Source organism: Epinephelus lanceolatus, chromosome 14 (assembly GCF_041903045.1).
Source record: "Epinephelus lanceolatus isolate andai-2023 chromosome 14, ASM4190304v1, whole genome shotgun sequence".
Lineage (NCBI taxonomy): Eukaryota > Metazoa > Chordata > Actinopteri > Perciformes > Serranidae > Epinephelus > Epinephelus lanceolatus.
Genome location: NC_135747.1, coordinates 19320429 through 19345426, shown reverse-complemented (window position 1 = coordinate 19345426; position 24998 = coordinate 19320429). Strand labels below are relative to the sequence as shown.

General features: G+C 42.7%; 1 protein-coding gene across 2 annotated transcripts in view; it reads left to right on the top strand.

Annotated features, from left to right (window-relative positions):
* Window positions 1-311: 311 nt before the first annotated feature.
* erbb4b (erb-b2 receptor tyrosine kinase 4b) overlaps window positions 312-24998 on the top strand; it is a 476882-nt gene continuing 452195 nt past the window's right edge. Inside the window, exon 1 of one of the 2 annotated variants that reach the window (XM_033616755.2) lies at window positions 312-690. In XM_033616755.2, coding sequence (XP_033472646.2) covers window positions 612-690 — 79 coding nt within the window. In that variant the 5' untranslated portion in view covers window positions 312-611. The remainder of the gene's footprint in view (window positions 691-24998) is intronic. The other variant, XM_078174431.1, reaches the window with a different exon arrangement.

Sequence of the window (24998 nt, the reverse complement as noted above, 5' to 3'; positions counted from 1 at the left end):
CTCAAAAGCGCACGGGACAACACACCTATAATAATATTCAGCTCTGTTTCACCCATTACACCTATAAATCCTTCTGGCAGCATTCATCTCTGCTGTGTTCAGTGTGACAGGTGCAACGGAGTCGACGCACAAATTCATGGGGTTTTTGGTATCTTGTGTGAACCAATGGCAGCGCGCATGAAGTTGTGACTGGCGGGGTTTACGGTGATTGCCGGGCATCTGTGCCAATCACAGAGCCGGTAGGAGGAGTTCAGGGGCTCGGAGGTGTGTCTGAAGAATACGAGTCTACAGCTGCATACTGTATCCAAGTCGGGGAGTAATGGCATGAGTACTGCTTTATACTGTTTAGACAAGCTTTACAGTGCGCGCGTTGGAAACTAACACTCGACCCTCTCTGCTTTCACGTCAGTCACTAATTAGGCCCGCGGGCAGTGAGAGGCGAGGCGGAAGGCTGTCGGACACACTGTAAACTTAGTCCAAAGCGACTAAAGTCCCCAAACTCACAGGCTGAAGAGGCTTCAAAAGCAAACGCTTCATCCTTTCTGGCTGTTTCAAGGAAGGATACGCTGCTGGACATGTGAATTTAAAGGAGATACTTGCCAAGCACAACAATGAAACCAACGACTGTCCTGTGCTGCTTCGGCTTTCTCCTGACTTGCCTCTTGGTCGGGTCGAGCTCTTCACAATCAGGTGAGTGGACGCCATCCGTGTGTTCCCCCGGTGCGCAGTTCTGTGTGTCCGTGGAGCTGCTCGGTGCGCACTGAGTGCAGTGGCACAACTATTCACGGAGGATACTTTTCCATCACTGCTGTTCTTTTTTCTGCATGTAACAAGGGCACTGGGGCTTGTCAGATACATCCCGCACCCCCTGCTGTCATTTTCACTATCAGACAGCAGCCTCATTTTAAACAAACGTCTAAGTCACAGCCTTAATATTCACCTGGACAGCGTCTGACGTGCAGACACTGTGGTGCTGAAACACAGGTGCTGCTTTGAGCAGATGGCAGGGTTGTAGCAGGACATGTCTGTTGTGATAAACTGAATGAATCCGTGCCAGTGACTTGCTCTGTCTTCTTCGTGCACAGAGCGGCACTGTTGAATTTAGAGGGAAAGGGGAGCATTTATTGTCCACCGCACGTGTCCCTTAGACACAGTGTGGACAAACACAGCGGAGTGACAGCCTCGCTTTACAACAGGCTACTGTGCTCTTGTCTTCCCTCCCGTGGATACGCAGGCTGTCTAATGCTCCACAAAAGTTCCATTTTTGCCTCTGCTCTGTCATTTATTTGAAATATCGGTTTGTAGGACAGCGGGCTGTGTTCAACACTTCTACGCTTCGCATGCGTTGTTGTTTCCAATGGCATCAGTGTGATCAACTACTTAGAGTTCTGCAGGGACTGGCTTGAAAACAGTCGTTGTGTTTTGGTACTGATCTGTGTAACTCTCTCACCTGTGCAGAGGGGTGATAACAGTGGTGAACATTCATCCATATGCATTCTGTAATCGGGATCAAAGCAAAGCGGATTACCGTGAAATTACATTATTCCTCATTTTATAGTGAGTCCCCTCAGGGATCCTGTGGACCATAGTTTGACAGTCAGCGTTGCAGCGCGCAGAACTCTCACACTGGCAGTGGCAGTACCGTTTGTACAGTGAAGCGGCGCTCTTTACGCACAGGGAAGTATAGGTGCGCTCACTGTGTCAGTGTGTGTGTGTGTGTGTGTGTGTGTGTGTGTGTGTGTGTGAGAGAGAGAGAGAGAGAGAGAGAGAGAGAGAGAGAGAGAGAGAGATATTGGAGAGCTTGTAAACAACAAATATTCACCCAATAGACAAAAACAAAAATCAGCACCACCCTCGTCATCATGCATACACCTCCAGACAGGACGACGATTGAAATGAGAGCAGAGTAAAGACATGTCCATGTATGTCCCCGACTTTGTACATTTTTCCTCTGCTTTTAGTGATGGTCTTTGCACCCAGTGCAAGTCCCCTGTGTGTGGCATTATTTTGACCACCGCTGTAAAGTGGATGTTGTGCCTTGACTGCTTTGGAAATCGGATCAAAGCGTAAATTACGCACACACGTATGAAAATCTTATCGATGAAAGTCCCTGCATTTATATATATATATATATTTTTTTTTTTTTGCATATAGATGTAAGATAATTCCAACTGTATCCACCGTGTGTCACATTATTTTTCTGCGGTCATTTTTTATTCCTATTAAGAGGAGAGGTTTCTCTCATTGCGCCTTGTTGGTCTTTCTGTTAAAACATTTTAAGGGAAGTGAAAATGATTTCAAACAATCTCAGTACTATAAACTCATTTTCCCCAATGTATCCTGCCAGATTTGATGTTAAAACCAATGACTGTGCACAGCTTTACGCACAGGCCCACCACTGTAACCTACTGTCAGTAAGATCCACATCCAGAAGAGCCTTAAAGGGAAAAAGAGGGTGATTAAATTAAATGGTTGGATGCGGTTTAGAGGAAGAGAGAGCAGAGAGGGATGCGTGTCCTGTTGTCATTGTACGCACAGATCATTGGCATGTGGTTACAATGATGGAAACAAAGTCAGTTGGGTTATTTTCTTATTTCATTGTTCCAAAGAAAAGCATTTATTGTTTACTCTGTTGTTAAGGGGACGTTTGGGAAACACTGGTCCATGTCTCGAGGTAACCCCGTTTTTTAATTTATTATTTTTTATATATATATTTTTTTAATTAGTCACTATTGGTTTTGGATTTTTGGATAATTTGTGCAGTTCAGTGTTTATTTATTTATTTATTTATTTTATTTTATTTTGTTCTTTATTTGTAAGTAAATACGTTTCAATACCACTGTCTCATTCATCGAGAGGGATGCTTTGCAGCGCGTGTCCAAACAAGCAGCACAGCAGGAAATAAGACAAAACAAACAGAAAATAAAACTTCTATCCCCTTCAGGACTAACTGTGTTTCAAAACCCTGCCTGATGCATTTCGCAGAAACAAGGGAATCCGGCATGAGGATGACAGTGGCAATTGCCTTTCACGCAGACAGGCTTCCGTCCCCTGATGGAGCTCCGAAATCTTGTAAAATGTATTTGGGAGTGAAAGGAACCCAAAAGAGAGTCAGAGACAAACGCAGGGAGAGCGGATTATACAAATGTTGGCGTAAACACGGATCAAGTTCTGTCTGTGAGGAGGAAAGGCAGAGAAAGGCAAAGTGATGAAATGTGTGTGCGCTCCTGTGTGTACGTGTGTGCACCTGCGCGCGCGAACGAGTTGTCTGCGTGTGTTGGATTGGCTTTTGTGTGCATGCTGTAGACAGGGGGGTTTGTGTGAGGTATGATGTGGCCCACAACGTAAAAGCAGGCGCACTTGCACCATTCTCATAAGGTTCTTTGATGCAAGCTTGTGTCTCCCATAATGAGTCATTAAAACGTAATACTCGCTATCCCTAATTTCTAATCTCCACAATCTGTCATCTTTTCAGCAACTGTAAAAATCAGAACCTTTGAAAAGGTTACACACTCTGCAACTTTCCCAGTCTGCTAAGGGAACCACATTATCCTTAAATCAAACACAAAAAACACCTTAACTAGAGTGAATAGGTTTCACAGGACAACAGGACACATATCTGCAAGATGCAAGTGTGCCACAGAGTCCCTGCACTGTACACCACTCTTCATTTGACTGCAGCTATACACTGGAGCTAAAGGATAGAGGTGGTGAATGTATATAGCTACAGAGTCTGAAACCTTATGGCCACATTCCAAAATTCTATTTGTGTTTATGAATATTCATATATTTTTGGGCACAGGAGTACAGGCAAGTCATCTGTTCCGAATGCCACTGTGTGTGTATGTGGTGGAGTGGGTTTTCAATTAGCATGTAGATAAACCACATCCTCAGATGACCTTGTTTTAAAGCTCTCAGCAGTTTCTTATTTCCTAATTCAGTGGAAACTGAGAGTTTAGTTGGATTGTGGAGGATTTTACCCAAGAGGTGGATTGAATATCTTCTGAGATTACAGTCTAGTCACCAGAATACATGTTGGCATTGTACATTTCTGCAAACATACAAATGTTACATGTCCATGTATGCTACATTTCTACACATTGCATTTCTAGGAAAACATGATTTGGCATAAAATAATGCAAATGCTGCAAATAATGCTAGACACATCCCAAACTGCAAAAAACAAACAAAAAAACACACTAGCTTTTGTGGCGAGCAGCACCACTGGAAATATCCCAAACAGTGGTTAAACAACACCTGATTTTGTGGCTACAAACACTGCTACGCACTTCCTGAACCGTCGTCAAAAAACACTGGCTTTTGTTGCTACAAACACAGCTGGACATGTTCCAAACTGTGGTTAAAAACACCAGCTTTTGTCGCTACAAAAATAGTTGGACATGTCCAGAACTGTTGTTAAAAAGCACCTGTTTTTGTAGCTACGAACACAGCTGGACATGTCCCAAATTGTTGCTAAAAAACACTTGTATTTGTTGCCACAAACACTGCTGGAAATGTCCCAAACTGTTGTTAGAAAGCAACGGTTTTTGATGCTACAAACAACACTGGAAATGTTCCAAGCAGTTGTTAAAAACACCAGCTTTTTCGCTACAAAAACAGTTGGACATGTGCAGAACTGTTATTAAAAAGCACCTGTTTTTGTAGCTACAAACAATGCTGGAAATGTACCAAATTGTTATTAAAAAGCACCTGCTTTTGTTGCTATGAACACAGCTGGACATGTCCCAAATTGTTGCTAAAAATACTTGCATTTGTTGCCACAAACACTGCTGGAAATGTCACAAACTGTTGTTAGAAATACCTGCTTTTGTCACTACAATCACTGCTGGACATGTCCCAAATTGTTGCTAAAAAACACCTGCATTTGTTGCTACAAACACTGCCAGAAATGTCCCAAACTTTTGTTAAAAAGCACCTGTTTTTGTTGCTACAACCACCGCTGGACATGTCCCAAACTGCAGAGAAAAAAAACACCCACTTGTGTTGCTACAAACACCACTGGACACCACTTCGTTGGTTTTGACAGTGGTCTGCTGCTTGGCAGCCGTCTCGCTTGGGTTTCTCACACCATCCCCTCCTCCTGATAAGAAACTCAGCTCATATACATGCAATCTGAACATCATCATATGTATGAGACATACACATGTTACATATCTTTGGTCTGCAAACATATTTTCCAACATTTTGTTCTGGCTACTGGGCTGAAAAATTAAATGGTGATTGAACGATAGTTTGGCAGCTACACTCTCTACTGCATCCTTGATTTTATAGTGGCACCCACTGTTTACTGGGCTGAAATTGACAGTGCAGTTCCAGTGTGTAGCTGATATGTGAGTATATCATAATGTTTACAAGGGGTCGAGTGATGCACAGATAGAGACTTGGGAGTCATGAAGACTTCTTTTTTCCTTTTCTGTTCGGCTTGTTTTTGCACTCTCACCAGACTGACACTTCTTGTACACTACTCTTCGACATGTTTTTCTTTTCTTCCAGTCTGTAGCATAGGGAAAGAATGGTGTCACATTTAGCGGCCCACACGGCTCCGCTCCGTCACAAAGCCCTCTCACAGTCATATCTTTGCCTGCTGTCGCCTGATAAAGGAGCTTTGACCATCCACCGCCACCAGGCTTTTTATTAGAAGAATGGCAGTCTTTGATTAGGTGGTGATCCACTTCCATTTGTTGGAAAAAGGAATGTGAACCTCTGTGCTTTCATCTCCTCTGTCTCTGTCTGGGTGAGAGATGAGGTGCAACTTAAGGCCATCGATCCACTATATGGAAAAAAAATCTGTTAAACTAATGTGATGTAACACCAAATCCTCCTGTCTCGGTTTTACAAATAGTCCAGGCGTGTTCTCAGACGATTACCACATTTTTGCCTCCCCCTTTCTGGCATGTTGTTGTTGATCTGTCCTTTCAGTGACAGTAATAAAAACCAAAAGACATACTTAGAGTGTCTGTACCTTTCCATGTGTTACTGACAACCAAAGGGGAAAAAATAGCCAAAAGACATTTACTGCAGCAAAGAAATTCTACCCATTTTTATTGTGTTTTTCTCTCCTGGGGATTTCACCCTGCAGCCAGATAAAGGATAAAAAAAACCTTGTGTTTGTGTAACATAGACTGTAGTTTCATTGTGAGAGTAGTGGAAACCATCAAATTTCCTATAAATCTCTCCACTTCTCAACAAACAAACTGCTTTTGAACCGCTGGCATCAATAATACATGTGCAGCACCCACAATGCGGCCCGAGAATCCCTAATGAAAAATCACTTTAATATTCCAGCGGGGACTCACACTGTATGTGCAGTGGCCTACTCAATAGTGAGTCTATGACCTTATTGTCCATAATGGTGTTTTTTTTTTCTTTTTTTGTTTTTAATCTGCTGCGATGTTACTGTAATATTCTTTAATTACCACCACAGGGACTTATGTTTTATATATTTTCATCGTATTCTTTTAAAATACATTAGATTACAACACATTTCTTTGTTTAAGATGACAGAGGGAATTGTGTTATTATTATTTCGTTCTGCAGACACAAGTGCAGACATTGTTTTCCAGTTTTGACTTGTTGATGGGCTCATAACCGGTCAGACCGTCTGCAGCCAGCAGAAATGATTGGATCATATCCTATTTGACCTTTACAAGAGCTGCACCCTCATTTATCACCTGCAGTCATAAATGCACCATACATGTGCATGTGTTTTGCCATGCATCACTGTCGCCTCAGCTATTAACAGTCCTTTCTGTCCAGGATGTCATAATTGGATCGGTGCATCACACATGTCTGTGCATGCTCACTTTTGCCAGCTGTTAATCACGTGTGTATTTAAAATGCAAATTCCACATTTAAAGTGCGGTTTACAAGCAATTAGATTACTGCAGATTTGATAAGGTTTGATGAAAACGGAATGCTTTATGTTGTTTTTCACCCCCTCAGTGTTCCTCTGCTTTTAAGGGTTCTCTTTTTGCTTTCTGTAAATTGAGCGAGCTTTGAGTTTTGTGTGTGTGAGAGAGAGAATGAAAGGGAAGGGAGCAAGAGAGAGACACGCAAATAGAAATACTGATAGCCTCTGTGCAGCACAGGCCCTGAGTGCTGAATACACAGCAGCCAAAGTCCTTCATTAACAAGGTAGTGCAACAAACACTCATACACACAAACACAAAGCGAGGCCCTGCTTGATTTCTTTGACAGTATACCACAGCTAGTTTAGACAGATTGGGGACTTAAGTTTCAGTAGCGGGGAGATCAATCTGCTGCGTTTTAATTAGGTTGGCAAATGTGCATTTAGGGCCACCAAGAAGAGCTTGCAGCATGAAAAACAATACAATTCTCGGGGCTTCTGCTACCGTTCAGTCTTTTTGAGTGTGTTGACATGGGATCAACACAAACAGCAGTCCAAGAAAAGAGGCTAAATGATGCAGTGTCATGCACAGTGTAGACAACTGTCAGTCAAAAACCCCTCCTTGGACTTTATTCTCTCTGTATCACCACTGCTGCAAGGTTCAAGTATATCGGGGTAAATACGTTATTTGTAGAAATAAAAAAGTCTGTTATTTATAGAAATGGTAGATATAGCTGTTGACTCAGCCTGTGAGCAAGTGAAACATTGACCAAAACCTTCCCCTAATCTCAGTTTTACCCAACTGTACCCACAAGGAAATGTAAACAAAGCTGAGCAAAGCAGTCAGGGCCGTAGCTTTGGAGTCAAACACTGGGGGGACCAAACCTACCGAAGGGTCTGCCCCCCTGTCTCCCAAAGAAAATCTTGATTTGAAAGCCCATTTCCTGTTATACCATGTTATTGTATCATGTTATCATAAGCAAGGGCCGTAAAACTTCACTTAAAAGCCTAGTCCCCAATTAAACACACAGTCCCTTTTACTAGCCTGGTGTGGTTACACATTTTGACAAATAAAGGCCTGCCTCAATTAGAGGCCTGGTCTAGTTGCCAAACTGTTCATTTTTTTTATAGAAGTTCTTTGGATGTACAGTATAAACAGGTAAGGCTGGGCGGTATAACAAAATTTTCATATCATGTTTTTTTAAAAAATCATATCGGTTTCACGGTATTTGACGGTATTTTGCTCGGTTCGACCCACTTGACATGCTGCGGTGTTGTGCTATGGCCTATTCAAGTGCTGGAATTTGTTATTTACGTGACAATGCCTGAATGCAACACAGGCTCTGCTCCATTAGTGCCGTTGCTCGGTTTCTAATTGTCTCGGACTCTTGGGTCAGCTTCGGTCAGGAAAATGTGGCCTGAGCTGTGCTCTAGTGTGCTCACCTGTGTGTGTGTGTGTGTGTGTGTGTGTGTGTGTGTGTGTGTGTGTGTGTGTGTGTGTGCGCATGTGTGTGTGTGTGTGTGTGTGTGTGTGTGCGCGCATCGGGGCGAAACTCCGCCGTGCGCGATACAGAGGGCAGAGAAATTGTAAACGGCGGTGCGCCGCTGCTAGTTGCATATAGGGGAAAACACTGCTCTTTTTGTTATGAGTTCTTCTGGGTCATCATGTGCAGTTGCTTTGTTTTCAGGACTCTCTCTCCAGCAGCCATTCTCGCCTCTAGACTTTTCTCTCTATGCTCTCACTCTCGCCGGCTCTAGCAAGCCTGTGGTGTGCAGCGGTGAAATGGGTCCCCGCTGAAACACTTTCCCGCCGTGCATGTTCCGGACATTGTTTCGGGCTATTCACCGGTATTGTGGTATATGAAAAGTTCATATCATAACGAAAACAAATACCGGTTTTCGGTATGAACCCGGGTACTACTGCACAGCCCTATAAACAGGGGTTGTTGGCTACCTCAAATTATGTGTCGATTTCTCTATTATTCATATTCCTTTAGTCCATAAGGGTTTTTTCATAAATATGAATCCAAGTTGTGAATATTGCTTTAACATAATAAAGTGGTGTTGTGTCAGTATGCTGGGTGCCATAATTCTTGATGGACTGTCTGTCAGAGCTAGATTAAATGAATGATTCATAATTGATATGTTATCTAGGGCCTAATTTTTATGTAAGTAATATTCATACTGGTTTGAATAAACAATTTGATTGTATTCCTGATCTTTGCTGAGCAACAGTTTTGTGAAAAAGGAAATATAGGCCTGTCCCAAATATAGGCCTGCTGAGTTCAGTGATTTAAGCAAATAGTTAGTCTGGGCTATTAATTGAAGTTTTAGGATATCTAGAATAAGAAAATGCAGTAAATAAAATTTACAAGGCTTCTACAAGCAGTGGCAACATAAATTATTAACATTTAACTCAAACTTCATGTGGGCTATGTGAGATTAACGTTAGTTGAATATGCCTGTGAGCACCATTTTTGGTTGCTAGATGAATATGTGGCCGTTAACTGCAGGTATGATAGGCTAATGTAGTGAGAGTTGATTGATTAGCACTTCAGAATCGCCTGTTTTTCACTAAAATAAGAGCAAAATATTTGGTCATTTTTACCATATTTTAATACATATTATTACTACCTGAACAAGAGTACAGTTAAATTAAATGATCATAAGGAGAATATTTTTTGCAAGATATCAAACAATTGTTGCGTTAATATTCTAAACACACAACGGTTTCTTAGTCAGGTGGTACATTGTTTACCTATAGGATTAACATAAAGTTGCTTGTCAGTGTGGTCCGCTGCCAGCGTGCATCACACACTCCAAGACTCCCACACACTTACACACACACCCACACACTCATACAGCCTTCACCCTGGGCCATCACTCTGAAATATGAGGCAAATGTGCAAGATCCAGGCCCTTGAACGCTCTCACTCCTGTGTTCACCAGACAATGTAGATGTCGGGGAGACTGAACGCATCATGTATGTCTGTCAGTTTGCGAGACTTTTGATCCCCTTTGTTGTTGCCGCTGCTCCTCTCACAATAAGCCCGTCTGTCCTCCGCATCCTCCTGGAGGGCTGCAGAAGGCTGTCAGCCACCGACCCCCTCTGACAACCACGTTTTGAGGGTTTCAAAACGTGGTGACAAAGGGTCCACGAAACATGCGCATATACTTTATGTGTGTTGGTGCGTGTGTGTGTGTGTGTGTGCGGCGACTGTGTCTGTCAGTGTTTGTTTGTACGGCTGCATGGTTGGAGGGATAGAGGGTGACTGACAGACTAACCGAGCTCCAGAGACTCTCTCTTTCTGCTCCAGTGTCTGCTTGTTCCTCTTCCTCCGCCCACCCTCTGCCTTCATCTGTGGCTTTGTAAGCCTCCACATAATGTGGGAGCATTAAAATGACAATGGAAATTATGGCTAATCTTTGTTAAGACACACTCATTACCGCCACGTTTCAGAATGAGAGTCCAATGATAAGAGTTGGTCTGCCATGTTTTCTCTCTCTCTGAAGCGACAGCCTGACATATTGGAGTGATGTGTTTTATTCTCACTTTTTTTGTGTAATTTTTCTATTCCCGCTCAAAGTTAATAATGGTGGCGAACATATGAAAGGATGATAATAGGCTGACATCTTGGGCATGAAAGACTAGCTCCACCTTCAAACTGAGCTTTTCATGCAGTTCGGCATGTGGGTGTGTGTTAAAGGGCTGATTTCTCTCGACTCTCTCCCTCTCTGTCTCTTTCCTCTTTTAGTAATCCCCTTATAAAATATTCATAGCTAATCTGCATTTACAATGTAATTACAGACGGGCTTTGAGTGATATCGGATATGGCCGGCGGAACACACGCTTCACGCAAAATCTTGATTTGGTGATTTGTGTGCCTGAATAAATACGAAACAGGCTGGAGGTGTGTTATGTGGGTTAAGGTTCAAAGTAATTGTTTAATAAGTTCAAACAAGGCAAACATTTTTTCAGCTCAGTCAGAAATTGTAGCACGAGTTTGACGCCAAGAAGCCAGAATGTGATGTTGCATTTTATATATCTTAAGGGCATCATAAGGGGACATACTGTAAATTGCTTACTGTCCATGTTGTTGCTGTGCACACACTTATTACAATAGCTCCAGTGCATCACAAAACGATCCCCTCTGTCTTCCTGTTTTGCCCCCATTGCTCAAACCCCCGTTCCCATCTTTTGGGCACTGCTGGCCTCCGTTTAGTGCTAATGGAGCGGTGTGCCCTGTATGCTATTCTTGCAGGTCGATTTTTCACTTGTGTTAGACGAAGGGGGGGGGGGGGGGGGGGGGTGGGTGGCGTCCTTTTAAATGAAGCACTTGGCGTTTGTGACCTGTAATAAATGAGTTTGCAGTCAGTCATGGCAGCTGTAAGGAGACATCTGGGAGCAAGAGAGAGCGGGAGAGAAAGAGAGGGGGACTCAGACTTTACAGGGAAACAGTTTATCTATGCAAGGATGAAAAATGGCTGCACCAAACATGCTATCACTTAAAAAAAAACAATCGTATTGTGAAATGTTAGCAGTTTGCTACGCGGATGTGATGCGGAATGAAAAAAATCAAAGGTTATCTGATGGATAATCTCACTTTAATGCCGTCTGGATAAATATTAAATGACTCTGATATCACCATTGAATGTGCTCGCTGGAAAAAAAAAAAGTAAAATTGAGTACAAGCGCAGTGTAGCACATAATAACTCTCTGTCTGAATATTAGGCAAATTGTTATTTTTCATCAGGGATGTGGATGAGGTGAATGGGATGCTGCAGTGTAGAAAGAAAGGCTGAGACAAAGAAAATGAGAAAGTAGAAAGCATGTAAAAAGGTGAAAAAAATTATAGTTTTGATTCCCTATTTGTAACCAGGGATATGTCTTTTTGAGCCTTTGATTCCCAACACGCGTCAGACTTAACATTTATTCATAAGGCAGTGATCTTATTTGTGATTTAAAATCTCTTTACTGACATGCTTCCCTCTACAGCATGACCATTTGAGTTGCTGTGTAAACACTAAAATGTCAGTTGATTTCGTAAAACCGCTCTGGGAGTTTTTTTCCTTTATTGGAATATTGATTTTGTTTCAAAACAGAGAGTAGGAGCTGGAAAGTACGGGCATCTCAGAGCTTGGTAGAATAATCATTGAGTTGTTAGTATTGATCAGTAGCTTTTTCAAAGCCCACATTATGATTATTTATGCCCCTTCAACATCAGTCCAAGGTTCTTTCATCTATGGCTACAGAATGAATCCTTTTGTATATTTATTCAGGTTATGACAGATCTGATATTCTTTATATTTAAAAGACTTAAAAGTAACTTTAACTACATTTCACCTTTTATGTGAATAGATTTTTTTATACATTTCCCCTCAACGTTAAAGGAAGTGTTCGGCACTCTTCCCCGCCTCTATTAGTGTGGCTGTCGCCGGTGTGAAGCAGCAGTCACCTTGCAGCAGAGCAGAAATAGTGCAGCTCTCTTTCCCTGGATGTGAAGGTACATAAAGCACAGGATGAGAGGAGCAGGAAAGGCAATTGACCTTGGCTGCTTTTGGGGGCTGGCTATATAGCCGTCCGGATGGATGCTACGCTTCTGCAGCTTGGCAGAGAGAGAGGGGAAGAAAGGGGACAATGCTGAGTATGACAGTTATTGTTCACAGTGTAGAGAAGCGGATTTCTTTTGAATTTATGCATAATTGTTAAATGTGAAGCATTGTGCAAAAATTACAATCCTGGAAAATCTTCTCTTTGGCAACATCTCTATTAAAGTTATTGTCTTTAATATCGGTGTCAATCTTCAGAATTTTAAAGTTATTGTCTTTAATATCGGTGTCAATCTTCAGAATTTAGAGAACTGTAATAGACATACATTTTGTGTGTGTGTGTGTGTGTGGTGTGTTTGAGGGGATGTGTGTGATGGCATGGGTGGGCGGGATGGGAGTGTATATCAAATGTGAGAGAAGCTGACTAAGTGCAACCCAGGTCCAAAGTCAACCCTGCCATTTCACCCTGCTGTGCTAGACTGTTTACCTGAGACAGGGGTGCTTTATCTCAGCCAGTCACTACTGCACATGTAAACACACAGGGGGGAACACTGCATATCACGCTGTTTTCAGCTCCCCTGCCTTTGTTCCAAAACCTCTTCCCCACAGAGAGACATTATCCCCCGATGGCAAGGTGAATGGGGTGCTGATGTGAGATTATTTGTAGCAGCCAGGGTAAGACAAAAAAAAAGAGAAGGGATGCTGGAGCAAAAGAGAGAAATTCTCCTAATTTTAGCCGGAGAAGGGCAGGCAGGCAGCAGGGTACACGGGAGGAGAGGTGTCTTTCGGCGGGGATGGGACATGGGTGAGTGTCTCGGGAGTCTTGGTTAAAGTGGTCGCTATCACAGGAGCTGGACGGACAATTAATCAGCAGCGGCCCAGAGGGGGAGCTGGGGCTCTGACAGAGACACTTCATTCTGCACAGGACACACACACACACCTGCTGACAGGCTCACGCATAGCTTCTTCTCACCTCTTGCTCTTGCTCTCCTGGCTTCTCTTGTGTCCTCCTTTCTTCTCTCACCCCCCCCCCCCCCCCCCCCCCCCACCTTCTTATTCTCCTCTTTCTCTTTCCTTGTCTCACGTCCACTTTACCCAACTTCTCTGCTCTCTCGTCGCCTTCTTTTGCTCTTCCCTCTTCATTTCTCACCTCCTTTCTCCTTGTGCTCACCTCCTCTCCTCAGACATGTGTTTAGGTCTGTGAACGTCTTGATTAGAATAAGTTGAGAGTCCCTTTGGTGACCTGACAGCTGACTCCAAACTCTGCAAGAGTTGGAGTTTCTTGCGGCTGTAGTGGGAGACGGACGGGGAGGTTGGGGAGAGAGGAAAAATAAGGTGAGAGAGAGGGTGGACCGGTGGCTATACTTCACCCTATCCGCCCCTCCCTTCTTCCCCGTGCTCATCCCTCCATTTCTGCCTTTCCACCCCCTCTCTCTCCCCCGTGGCTGGCGCTGAGTGATTGATGGATTCAGGTTTGACATGGCCCGGTTCACCCGAGGGCGCTTGCAAGGACACTGGTGAGATTTAGCCAGATGCTGGGGAGAGGCAGACAGGGAAAGTGAAAGACAAAGAAAGGAAGGAGGGTGTACTCGACACTGTTGACCATCATGCCTTGCCAGGGTTGCCGGGGTGAGTAAGCTTTTACTCAAACGGTGCACCTGTTCTCAGTTTTCCATTGCATCACCCTGTGGCTTTTCTATCATGGCCAGGATGTAATAAAATAATATCATTGTAACTGAATGTGCACTAAAGGTAATAAGTTTCAATAATGAAGCTTATTGCTGAGTGCAAAATGTAGAGGCATTTTTATCCCAATGGAATTACAGCACATTAACACTGCTCACTGTTTGTAGCTAAACAGCAGTGCATTTTGCATTCATGATCGGGATTTAAAATGGTTTTAAAGCATTTAGGATTGTAGAATTTTCTCAGCACATATAGTGTAAGTCCCAAAGGGGATTAAAGGCATTTGAAATGCGAATTTATAGATGACAATATAGTATCATACCGTCGCCTGTACACTCTGTATACACAGCACATACAAAAGCAGGGTTTTATTCAAAACACGAAACTGCAGGAGACTAATGACATTATAATGAAAGTCTATAAATCTGTTGATGTGCCTCATCTTCAACCTCTACCTCTCTTCTTTTAAATACATGAGCTGTAGCTATTGTTGTGATTATTCATACAGACAAAAACTATGTCTGGTCACAAATGCACCTACAGTAAGTTCAGTGTGGATATATGTATGCCTCCGAGTTGAACTGAGCGGAGGCTGTGTGCTGCCTTCCCCTCCAAGGGGGTCCTGGTCCTCCCCAGTAAGCAAACACCCACTTGACATAGAGCCAAGCAAAGGGGAACAAGGCCGGCAGTGTCTCCCTGCTCCAAGTGCTTTGTCCTAGAGAAGGCTCCCGCCGTGGCTCCCGGCTCCTAACCCCACGTGACACGCCTGAAGATGAGGCAAGCACTTGTCTCATAGACATTGTCTGCAGGGGATGGGCCCGCTCCAGGATTCAACAAGTCAGACCTGCGCAAAATAGATCTGAATACAGGAAGTACATATCTGATTTTTTTTTCCACAGTCAATGCAGCATCTTTTTTTAAAATTATTATCATAAATTATAAAGAAAAAGCAGATTTTGGGGGAGCACAGATGGTAAAGGGGAAAACTTCTCACCCACCACTTCAGAAACCCTTGGGGGGTCTTTGGCAATTACACCAAAATCATATCATAACCAAATTAATTAATGCAAGTTTAAAAGAGCAGCCTGGTGGGTAAAATTATGGAGGCATGAATAATATTGTGGAGCTATCTTTATTTGTAATGTTTAACAGTCATTTTATTGCGTTATTGTGCAGGTGTATTCGTCTCTGTGGTTCTGCAGAAGGCAATCATTAGGTGGCTTTACAGCTTTGCTAGTTGCCTTATTCTGATTTAAGAATTCATATATTGTTCAGTGCCTTTTAAATGATTCCCATGCTGCTAATTGTATACGCATGAAAATAACATGCCTCCACCAGAGATTGCATTAGACACTCTCGTTTTATATCATTTTGATGGATAGGGTCATAAAGTTTCTGTCATAATCTGTTATTACCTCTCATTTTAATTTAAATTTTCTAATGATAATAAGACATACTTATTAGCATTTAATTTTCATGCACTAATTTTCCTTTTTAATAATTGATATACAGAGCAAGCTTATAGATTATACATAAGCAGGGGTGTAGTGCTATTTGCTGAAGTACTTGAGTGTAGCTATGACGCATGAATGCATGCCAAGTGGCAAACGCTGGGGCTGAAAAATGGAGCCAACATGGAAGTGCCAAAAACTGCAGTTCTTTGAACAGCCACTTGAGGCTGGCTCCAGAAGCAAGTCAGTCCGCACAGACCCCCAGCAGAAATGAACATGTTTACAGCCTTCATGACAACTGTGCTTGGGGGTAAATTTCCATATAATTCAGCCATTTACATTTGATTAGGGCTCAAAGTAACACATAATTAAGGGCAGGCACCTTTGAGTGACAGGCTGTCTGCCGACATGTCTGAGGCTTCTCAGTCAGATCACCCCTCGCTCCTCCACAACTCCAGCCTCTCACCCAAATGTGGTCACTTCTTGCTCCAAAAATAGCGGCAATCATAATCCTGAACTCGGCCATTATTTTTACAGTCTATGGTGTACGCTAATGGTTACTTTGTGGCTTGTTTCAAAGGTTACATAACCACTGTTCCAACAGGTGGCAAGGTTACATACGTCAGTCAACTATAACTATAAAATGAACAGATGTTTTTCTGCCTTTTTATCTTTACTAGTTAACAGTTAACTAGCTATAAATTGAGAAAAAAAGTTATTTAATTGTCCAGCTGCTCTAAGGATACCTGCAACTTTTAAGGTGGAATGTCTTCTTGCATGTTACTCAGTGTGTGAGTTCACAACACATTCTCGCTCCAACTTTGTCACATATTGACATTTGGTCATAGACTTTCCACGTCCAGATACAACTTGCAAGGTACCCTGGGTGCATTGGTTGTTGACATTCTTGGACACCATGTCAAGTTTTGCCTGTTACATGCATTGTTTCTCCTCAAAATACACTTCCGTTTTCACAGGAAATGAAACACTGACGTACTGTCTCTTTCAAAATAAACACACTACGTTGGTACAACACCAAAAATTGACTTTTTTTTTTCTTTTTCAACAAACCCATGTAGTTGGGTTTGGCTTTATAATTTTATGGGATGCGAACACTGCTCTCCTGGGTGAGGGTCAGTGTTTGTTGTTGTTCCCCTCTGATGCCGCCAGGCACCGTTAAACTATAATGGCAACCGGCCGCGTATCATGTGGACATTAAAGGACACCTTTTTTTGTTGGTGTCTGAAGCCAGATATCACTGCCCAAGCGCGGGATTTCAAACAACTTCGGAGTGAGACTGGGTTGGAGTTCAATTAACATGCCTCAAATATCAATCCAAGAACTGTGAACATTCCATTTGTTTTTATTGGCTTTCTTGCATACATGCTTTATGATTGGATCTTAAAGTGCTTAAAAAATATACAGGAACTTTATCCTTGGACACTCGTGATCGTGAGGTCATACATGACTTGACAAAAGCTAAGTAATATGCATATGCCATCAACTGGTCAGGGGTGTGATTGGTAGATAGTCTTCAGTGTTCTAATCTGTCAGAATGACAGATGGCCTTCAGGTTTTTCAATCATTAACCTGACTTCTGGCTTTTACTGGCATTCGCTTTTGTTTGGTTTGGTTGTAAAAATCTCCAGTAGGAAAAAATAAAAGGTGAAATGTCTTCTTCCACATGACAGATAAACTGCCGGTAAACAACAAAACTCAATATCCAGTAAGGCATCAGTACTGCAGTGCTTGTCAGATGGTCCAACCGTGTCTGCAACTTCCTCAGCCCACTTTCTCAATGTCCGACTTTGTAGGGCTGCATCAAACTATTCTTTTTTTTTTTTTTTTAACTTTCTAAAAGAGACAATCTAGCAAGCACGCCCACTTAACGCAGCATGTGTGCAGAAGTGTGAAAGCATCAAAGTTTTAGTAAGTTTAGTATGAAAAACAAACTGTGATCAGATCACATTTCATAAATGCTACCTATTAACCAGGCAAATCATACATGTTAGATTGTTGTACTGAGGCATATAAAAGTGCAGTGTGATGGGTTACACTGACATTTTAAATAAGTTATCACAGAAAAAAAGTTTGAGGCAACACAAAGTTTGCATTCTAACTTGACTGCTACACAGTTCCTGACAGTGTCTGAATCACAAAGCTGGTATTTTCAGCTTTACACACTCTGGAGACCATTAATAACACGTCAGTTTTTCGAGTGAGAAGTAAAGAAAAAAAAAAAAAAAAAAAAAATCCCGCTTTGTGTGGACAGAAGGCCAAAATGGAGCGAAGAAGATGCCTTTTCAAATTCAGCTGGTTCAGTGTGGATGTACTCTCAGTTTCTTAAGGCATGATGCAGCAAAGCACAAAACTCCTTGAGGGATGTAATCCCGCCTCTGCACCATACCTGCCTGCCTCAAGTCTTCCCAGTAAATAGGCAGCTTCATCCTCTCAGTGTTGGCAATATCTTCCAATCTCTCTGTCTGCATGGCGATGAGTATATTGTGTATGTGTCACCCAGCTGTCTCATAGCTGTGTCTGGCTATCTGAGCAGTAAACACAACAACAACAGGTATCTTCTACTCTCCCTCTCACCGCCGCCTACCACACTTCGGGCTTTTTGCTCTCTGTCTGGCTTGGCAGCAATGTGAAGTCAATAGGATGAATAAAACATACCTGAATCAGAGCCCTCTACCCTGGGAAATGTCAAGCTGTCAGTACAGCTTAATGGGAAAACATAGGGCCAATCCCAGAGGTCGGACAGTTTATCGCATAGCACCTATAACAATGCAGCTATGCCAGTTGGTTTCTTTGTATAGCACAAATACCCATGGCAACCACTGTTGAATAATCAAGATGAATATAAGAGTACTGTAGTTTTTATTCATAATTATATGTGCTGCAGAATTTACTCCACCATGCTGTAATGATCCAACATGTTTCAGAGAGACACTATTTGGTCTTGTAGCTCAGTAGGCAAAAACAGTATTTTCTCGCTTAGTTAGAGATTCAGTTTCCACTGTGTGAAAACTTGCGTGAGCCCATGACACTGCAAAGCGCTGTGGGTAAAAGCATCCTCTAAATTGCTCACGGTATGTGCATTTCCTTCAATTGCTCTGTCGCAGAAAAAAAAACTACCATTTAACATGCATTACTACACATATTACACAACACTCATCTCAGCTTTTGGTGGCGGTAGCTAACCCCTGCAGCTAATTATCTTTAAATTAGGGCTGAGGTCTAGGTTTAATTAGGCCTAGCCATGAGCAGGTTTGAAGCTCAACACTAACTTCAGCAACTTCAGCTGCCAAACCTCATCAGCCTAATGGAGACTCAAACACTAAGGGCCCTCGGGGGCCCGACAGGCTAGCCTGACTTTCTGCCTCATGCCAACCAAGACACACACAGACACACATGCACACACACCACTAATAATCAAGACATGATGAAGTTGGAGTGAGGCAGGTTGTGCATAAATGTGTGTGTGGCAGAGAAGTTTTTAATCACATCATTTAAAATACTTTTTTTTTTTTTTTTAAAAGTATAATGCTTCTAGCTTCTCTGTTTGTTGTTGCTCGCACTCAACAACAGTCCAACAAGTCCAACCTGTTTCAACAGCCCGTAAACTCTATGCAGCTTCCGCCCTTTAAAAATTGATTTGGAATTCTCAAAACGCCTCAACGGCCCGTGGTTGTCCTTATTCAGCAAATTTGTTATTGGTCTGCTGGTTCTTTGTAGCCATCTGCTGTAAGGTAGGCTGTCTGCCCTCTGAAAAAATCCTCTTGGATGGAAACAGGAGGCTGTAGCCAACCAGAGCACAGATCTCACTCTTCCATGCCAGTGCCTGTTTCTTACCTTTATTCCCCTGCCATCTCCTTCTGCTGTGGAAATCGCAACTCTGCTGTTAACACTGAGAAAGCGAGGTATCGAGCAGGGGAAAAATGTGTTTGTAGGTAGCCTTTAATATTTTCAAGGTACTGACCACAGCGGTTTCCACTGTTTGGAGTCATATGCACATGAGCTTTGGAAACACACAGCACGTATGGTGTGTATGTTCCTGCACACACACATATATAACCCACTGACTACACATGTATGGTACACACATTACATAAAGGGTTATGTGTGATTTGGCCCCAGACATCAGGTCGGTTGCCAGGAGGGGAAGGTCCATAGGATGTATTGTCATTTCTCCTCCTCTTCCCACCCACCATCTGCCCAGCATTTCCCCAACTGACTTACTATAATTGGAACAAGCATTATCATTAGGCCCATCTGAACGTGCCATCAGTGGTAGAGAAAGGGAGATATTGATGAGAGGTTCAAAGGTCAGACATTGAAGGGAGTAAGAGGTGTGAAAAATGGGAAGGAGGTAGGCTATAGGTGACACAAACAGAGACAAAACATTAGACAATTTCTAAAACTACATCGTACAGATGGGAAATAAGTGACTGAGGAATAAAAAATACAAAAGAAGCATGGTGACAAGGATGATATTGAAAGTGACAAAACATAGATTGGATGTGGTTTTATTCAAGGCATCTACTGAATACAGGGGGATGAGAGAAGAGCTCAAGACGGAGCTCCAGGAGCCAGCATTTCATTTCAGTCAATCATCTCTCTGAAGTTATGAGCTGTCAGTCAGACGCATAAACACTCTACAAGCATGTTCAGATAATGTGATAAAAGTTCACCATCTACACCTAAAAAGTCAAAACAATAGTGCACAAATTTGTGCCGTTGGGTATAGGGTGGTTACAGGGTGAGTGTGAGGAGTGCGCCAGAAAGTCATGATTCTTATAATCACATAACAACTAAAACCCTCAGGTAACATTTGATATGATTTTTGGATATACTTATTTTCAGCTGTTGAAGGCAAAAATAAGATTTTTCTTTTCTTTTTTGGACAAATGTCTGCTTCCTTTTTGGCAAAAATCCAGGATGTGGAAAGGTTAAGTAAGAACTAACATCTTCAGAAGCTGTTCCTGTAATTCTCTTCAAAACCATCAAACGTAGCGGTGTTTTTGGGGTGAACTTGACAAAATCCAGATGCATAGAGAAGAAAGGAGAGGAATGAATTTGGAATTTGTTTTACCACAAAAATGTTTTGGTTAGTCAGTCAGCCAAATCACAATGTAAAGGACCATTTGAATCCAGGAATTTTGGTTGATTCCTTTGACAAAGGCTGTTTGCAATTCAAGCCCTGGCAGAGAGCATCTTGCTACAATGGTTCTCTCGTCCATCTGCTTACCTGTCCTTTATACTTGAGACACAGACAGGCAGCAAATGGATAAATAAAGACCGAGTAAAAATTGGCAGTGGGTGTGTTTGTTCTGTGGGGCATGTTGGCCGCCTCTCTGCGCTGACAGCCAGTCTGTCTCAGAGGATTGAGTGACGGAGAGGGGCAGCGAAGCTGGCAGAACGTTAATGGGTGTGATGCTAATGAGCTCCGAGCCAATAAACAAGCTCTCCCTTCCCTTCCCCTCACCTCTGATCTCCTCTCTTGTTTGTTTAACACCCTCACAGGTAAGATGAGGTGAATTCAGCCACGGTGCCAGAAACTATGAAAAGAGGCTTGACTAGCAATGGACGGAGCTTGTTTGAATTTAGTCTCATCCATTTACTGTTGTTTTGAGCTGAAGCATTACTCTTCACTATATTTTTTAATTCCGCCCATTACATACAGTACAGATGTGCACTTTTTACTGTTGTAGTTTAAATTTTATGCCCTCAGATTTGATCGAAAAATGGACAAAAAAACCCCCACAGAGTTTTACACAAATCTACTGTTCAAGAAGATTTTCAGTAAAATTGCCTCCACATGAGTAGAACATTTTTGGAACACTTCACACCTGGGGAAATAACACAAAATGGACTCAAAAATAACCATCTTACCCTCGCCCCTTTATGCTTATGGATGCTTTTCAGTGCTTTTTACCCTCTTTCTCTTTAACAACCTGCGATGTCTCACGCTTTTGTCCCCTCTCTCCCACCCTGGAGAAATGTCACTTGGGCCGGCATCGTCCGTCAAACTGGCATCTCTGACAGAGCACTCGGCTAAAAGGCCATGCTCCGATTGGCATGGGATCCCCTGGCTGTGCTGTGTCAGGCTGCTGCCTTCTTTTTCCTCTCCTCTCCACGTTATTAGCATTCTCAAATCTAAAAAGATATCGACTCTCCCCGACATTCCCGACTGCATATTTTTTTTTCTGTCTTCCTCTTTCATTGGAGCCTGAGCGTTGCCTTGACATCACAGGGGAGTTTATGTGTAGATCTTTTATTTCCCCAGTTGGGTGCGTGTGTGTTTGAGAGGCATTGCCAATAAATTAGGTCAGTCTGTTTCCTTCACCTTTTGAATTTGGATATCATAAAATATAGCTGCTGCACAGTAAGCACAATCTGCTTTGTGTATTTTGATGCAGTTTGATGCCTGCTGTTTCAGAAAAAAAAAAAAAATCCCCCCATATTGTAACTAACAATCGATGCGCTGATGAAGTGCGGCCAGATTTCTCTCTGTGGGCTGACAACACTATTAATTGCTCATCTTGCTTTATCTGGTGCCTTTAGCTAATCACAATTCAGTTTGATAGGAATGAGAAGTGACCACGGGCTGTTTACAGTTGAGGGAGGCCTTAAGCCTCTTGAGTTCCTTTTCTTTTTTTCCTCTCCTGTGATTAATATTGATTACTCGCAGAAACCAATAAAGCTGAGTCCCTTTGTGACTCTGGACGCAGGTCGGGGCCACTTGCATTCTTTAGGATTCTCTTTTAATTAAGTGTAAACCACTTCATTTGGCCCGCTGCTAAATGTAGTTTAAATGTCACTGTGGTTTCCTCAATTAAGTCTTTATTTGAATTAACTTTGTCAGACAAATGCAGTGGCGTATTGTGTTTCTAAAAGAACACGCCGCAGTTTCGGCCCTGCTCACATTTCAAAGGATAAGCTCACAAAAATATCTTGAAGATGGCTTTGGACGATATCTAGCTGCCCTCCTTTGGAGTGTATCGACCCTCGTCAGCGAGATAGAGATGTGTCAGTTGTTTTTGGGGCAGCCTGCTGCAGTGACATGCCCACTGATTGTGCTCTGTCTCTCTCCCTCATACATATGGAGCAGGGACGACGCTGCCGGCCACAACTGGCACAGGCCACAGAGGGCAGCCGCACATGTGTGTACATTTGATCTACTGTACATGTGCGCATGCGTAGATGTGCTTTTTGTGTTAGTGTGTGTGTGCTTTAACGGATGTGTGTGCATGTGGTCAGTGGGGTTGGGGAGAAGCATCCTGAGGGTAGCTGGATCCCTGTCGCTGTGCGGGGCGCAGCCCAAGTGCTTTAAAAGGAACCGTGAAAGCAACTTGACCAGACAAAGAGTAGAGCTATTTGTGGTTGTGCCAGATATTCCTGCACAGCACACCTCCCAGGCCTCTTTAATTAAAATAATTTTTAAAATGCGTGTGAAACACAGTAGGGATGCTATCTGATTCTTTAAGGATACAAAGAAATCCACGCTTATTAGCGGGTTGCCAAAAATATTAAAGGGAACATTTAAAAAACAGTTAATACTCCTTGGATTCTCAAAGGATTACGTCCTTAGAACTTTTTTAACTAACGCTAAATGCCTTTATCTGATTTTTCATGGTGTAATTGTGCTCATTTTGGATGGTTTGCAGAGCCAACAAAATTGGTGGGCAAAGAGGAAGCTTTGCCGGATGTGTCCTTCTGATTATGTCAGTGAATGTTTGCTCGTGTCTCTGAGCGGAACTCGCTCATACAGTACATTAATCTGTTTGTGCATGTACAGATGTGTTTGCGCAGAGCGATGCAAACTGAGGCATATGTGGTAATCTGTACTGAAGAAGGCTTTCTGCTTTTACATCTGTTTGGACCATGATACAGTATTTGTTTGCAGATGTATCACAAGGTGTGTGTGTGTTTGGGCGTTTGCTGAAAATATAGCTAATTTTAGGATGCCAGGTGACTGCGTTCTCTTTGCATACCCTGCAACCAAACTCACCCAACATAACCCGGGTCTAGTTCACAGAGGGACAGATGGGAAGGAAAAAAGGATGACAGTTTCCTTCTCTCTATGCCATTTTATTTTGTTTCCCTTGTGCACACACACACACATACACACACACACACACACACACACACACACACACACACATGCAGAGGCACACTTGAAGGTGGAAGCAAAACGTTTAACTTTGAAAGTTGGGCTCCTAATTAGCAGAATTAGTGGTAGATCAAAGAGGACAATTAGGGGGGGTGGTTGTGGTAGCGAGGGCTCATTAGCATCACAACACATGGACATGGCCATGAAAAAGAGAGCGGCAGAAGGAGTCTCATTACAGAGCACCGCTGTGCTTACGCCGGGCCACATGCAGGCAGATTGGCCGTCAGGAGAGAGAGAGAACAACCAGCTGTAACACACACACGCTGACAAAGATATGAGGGCACACACACACATGAAAGTAGGCATAGATGCACCAACACCTATGGTTATTGGGTAGAGATACAAGAAATCATCCCCTCATGCACACACACACACACACACACAAACACACACACATTCAGATATACAGCTCACAATGTTTGCTGGCACAAAGGAAAACAAAAGCTAGTCCCTGCCTGCTCTCATCCAATTTCAGCTTAATTAAGAGGGGAATTAACTTTGATCTGCCGCAGTGTAGTAGGAGCTTGGTAGCCCAGCCTGTAGAAAAGCCCGAGCCCATAAGTATTCTTCAACCTCACCCTCAAAGTCAGACCCAGATTGTTTCCCATTCATTCCACACTGTTTGAAGTCAATACAGATAAGAGCAGGAAAGATTCTATTAGGACTACCTGAGCCTTCCTCGTTAGCTAGATCTAACAAACTCCTGGCAGCGAGCCACTGTGTGTGGCTCTCCACACTAATGGCATAAGCAGAACAAAAGATCAAAAGGTTTTGGGGTGGCCCTGTATTTTTAGCGGTCCCAGTCACTGGTTCTTAGTCCTTGGTCCGGTGACAGGGGTTAATGATGCACTGAAGCACATGCTTTAAGAGAGGGAACAATAGATTAGCTTCCTCGCTTTGATTTTTGGTTATGTTTTAAACATACAAATTACTGCATACAATGATGCAAGGATTTGCTCTGCAGGCTGCACAGTTGGGCCTAACGCCATATTTAATTAGCAATTTACAGAGAGCATCAGACATCTCTTGTCTGTCTCCCTGTACACTCATATAAATGTTTAACAAGATCACCATAAAGACCTGTTTCCAATGCACATATTTCTTTCTTCAAACTTTTATTATTCAGAAAAAAAACTTGATCACTCCACTTGCATTAAGCTGTTTTCACCTTTTATTTATTTGTCTAATTATTTATTCATATTATGCACTCATTGAACCCTGTACATAACTCTTTAATCTTTTATTTTCTTTCCAAACGTTGCAGGAA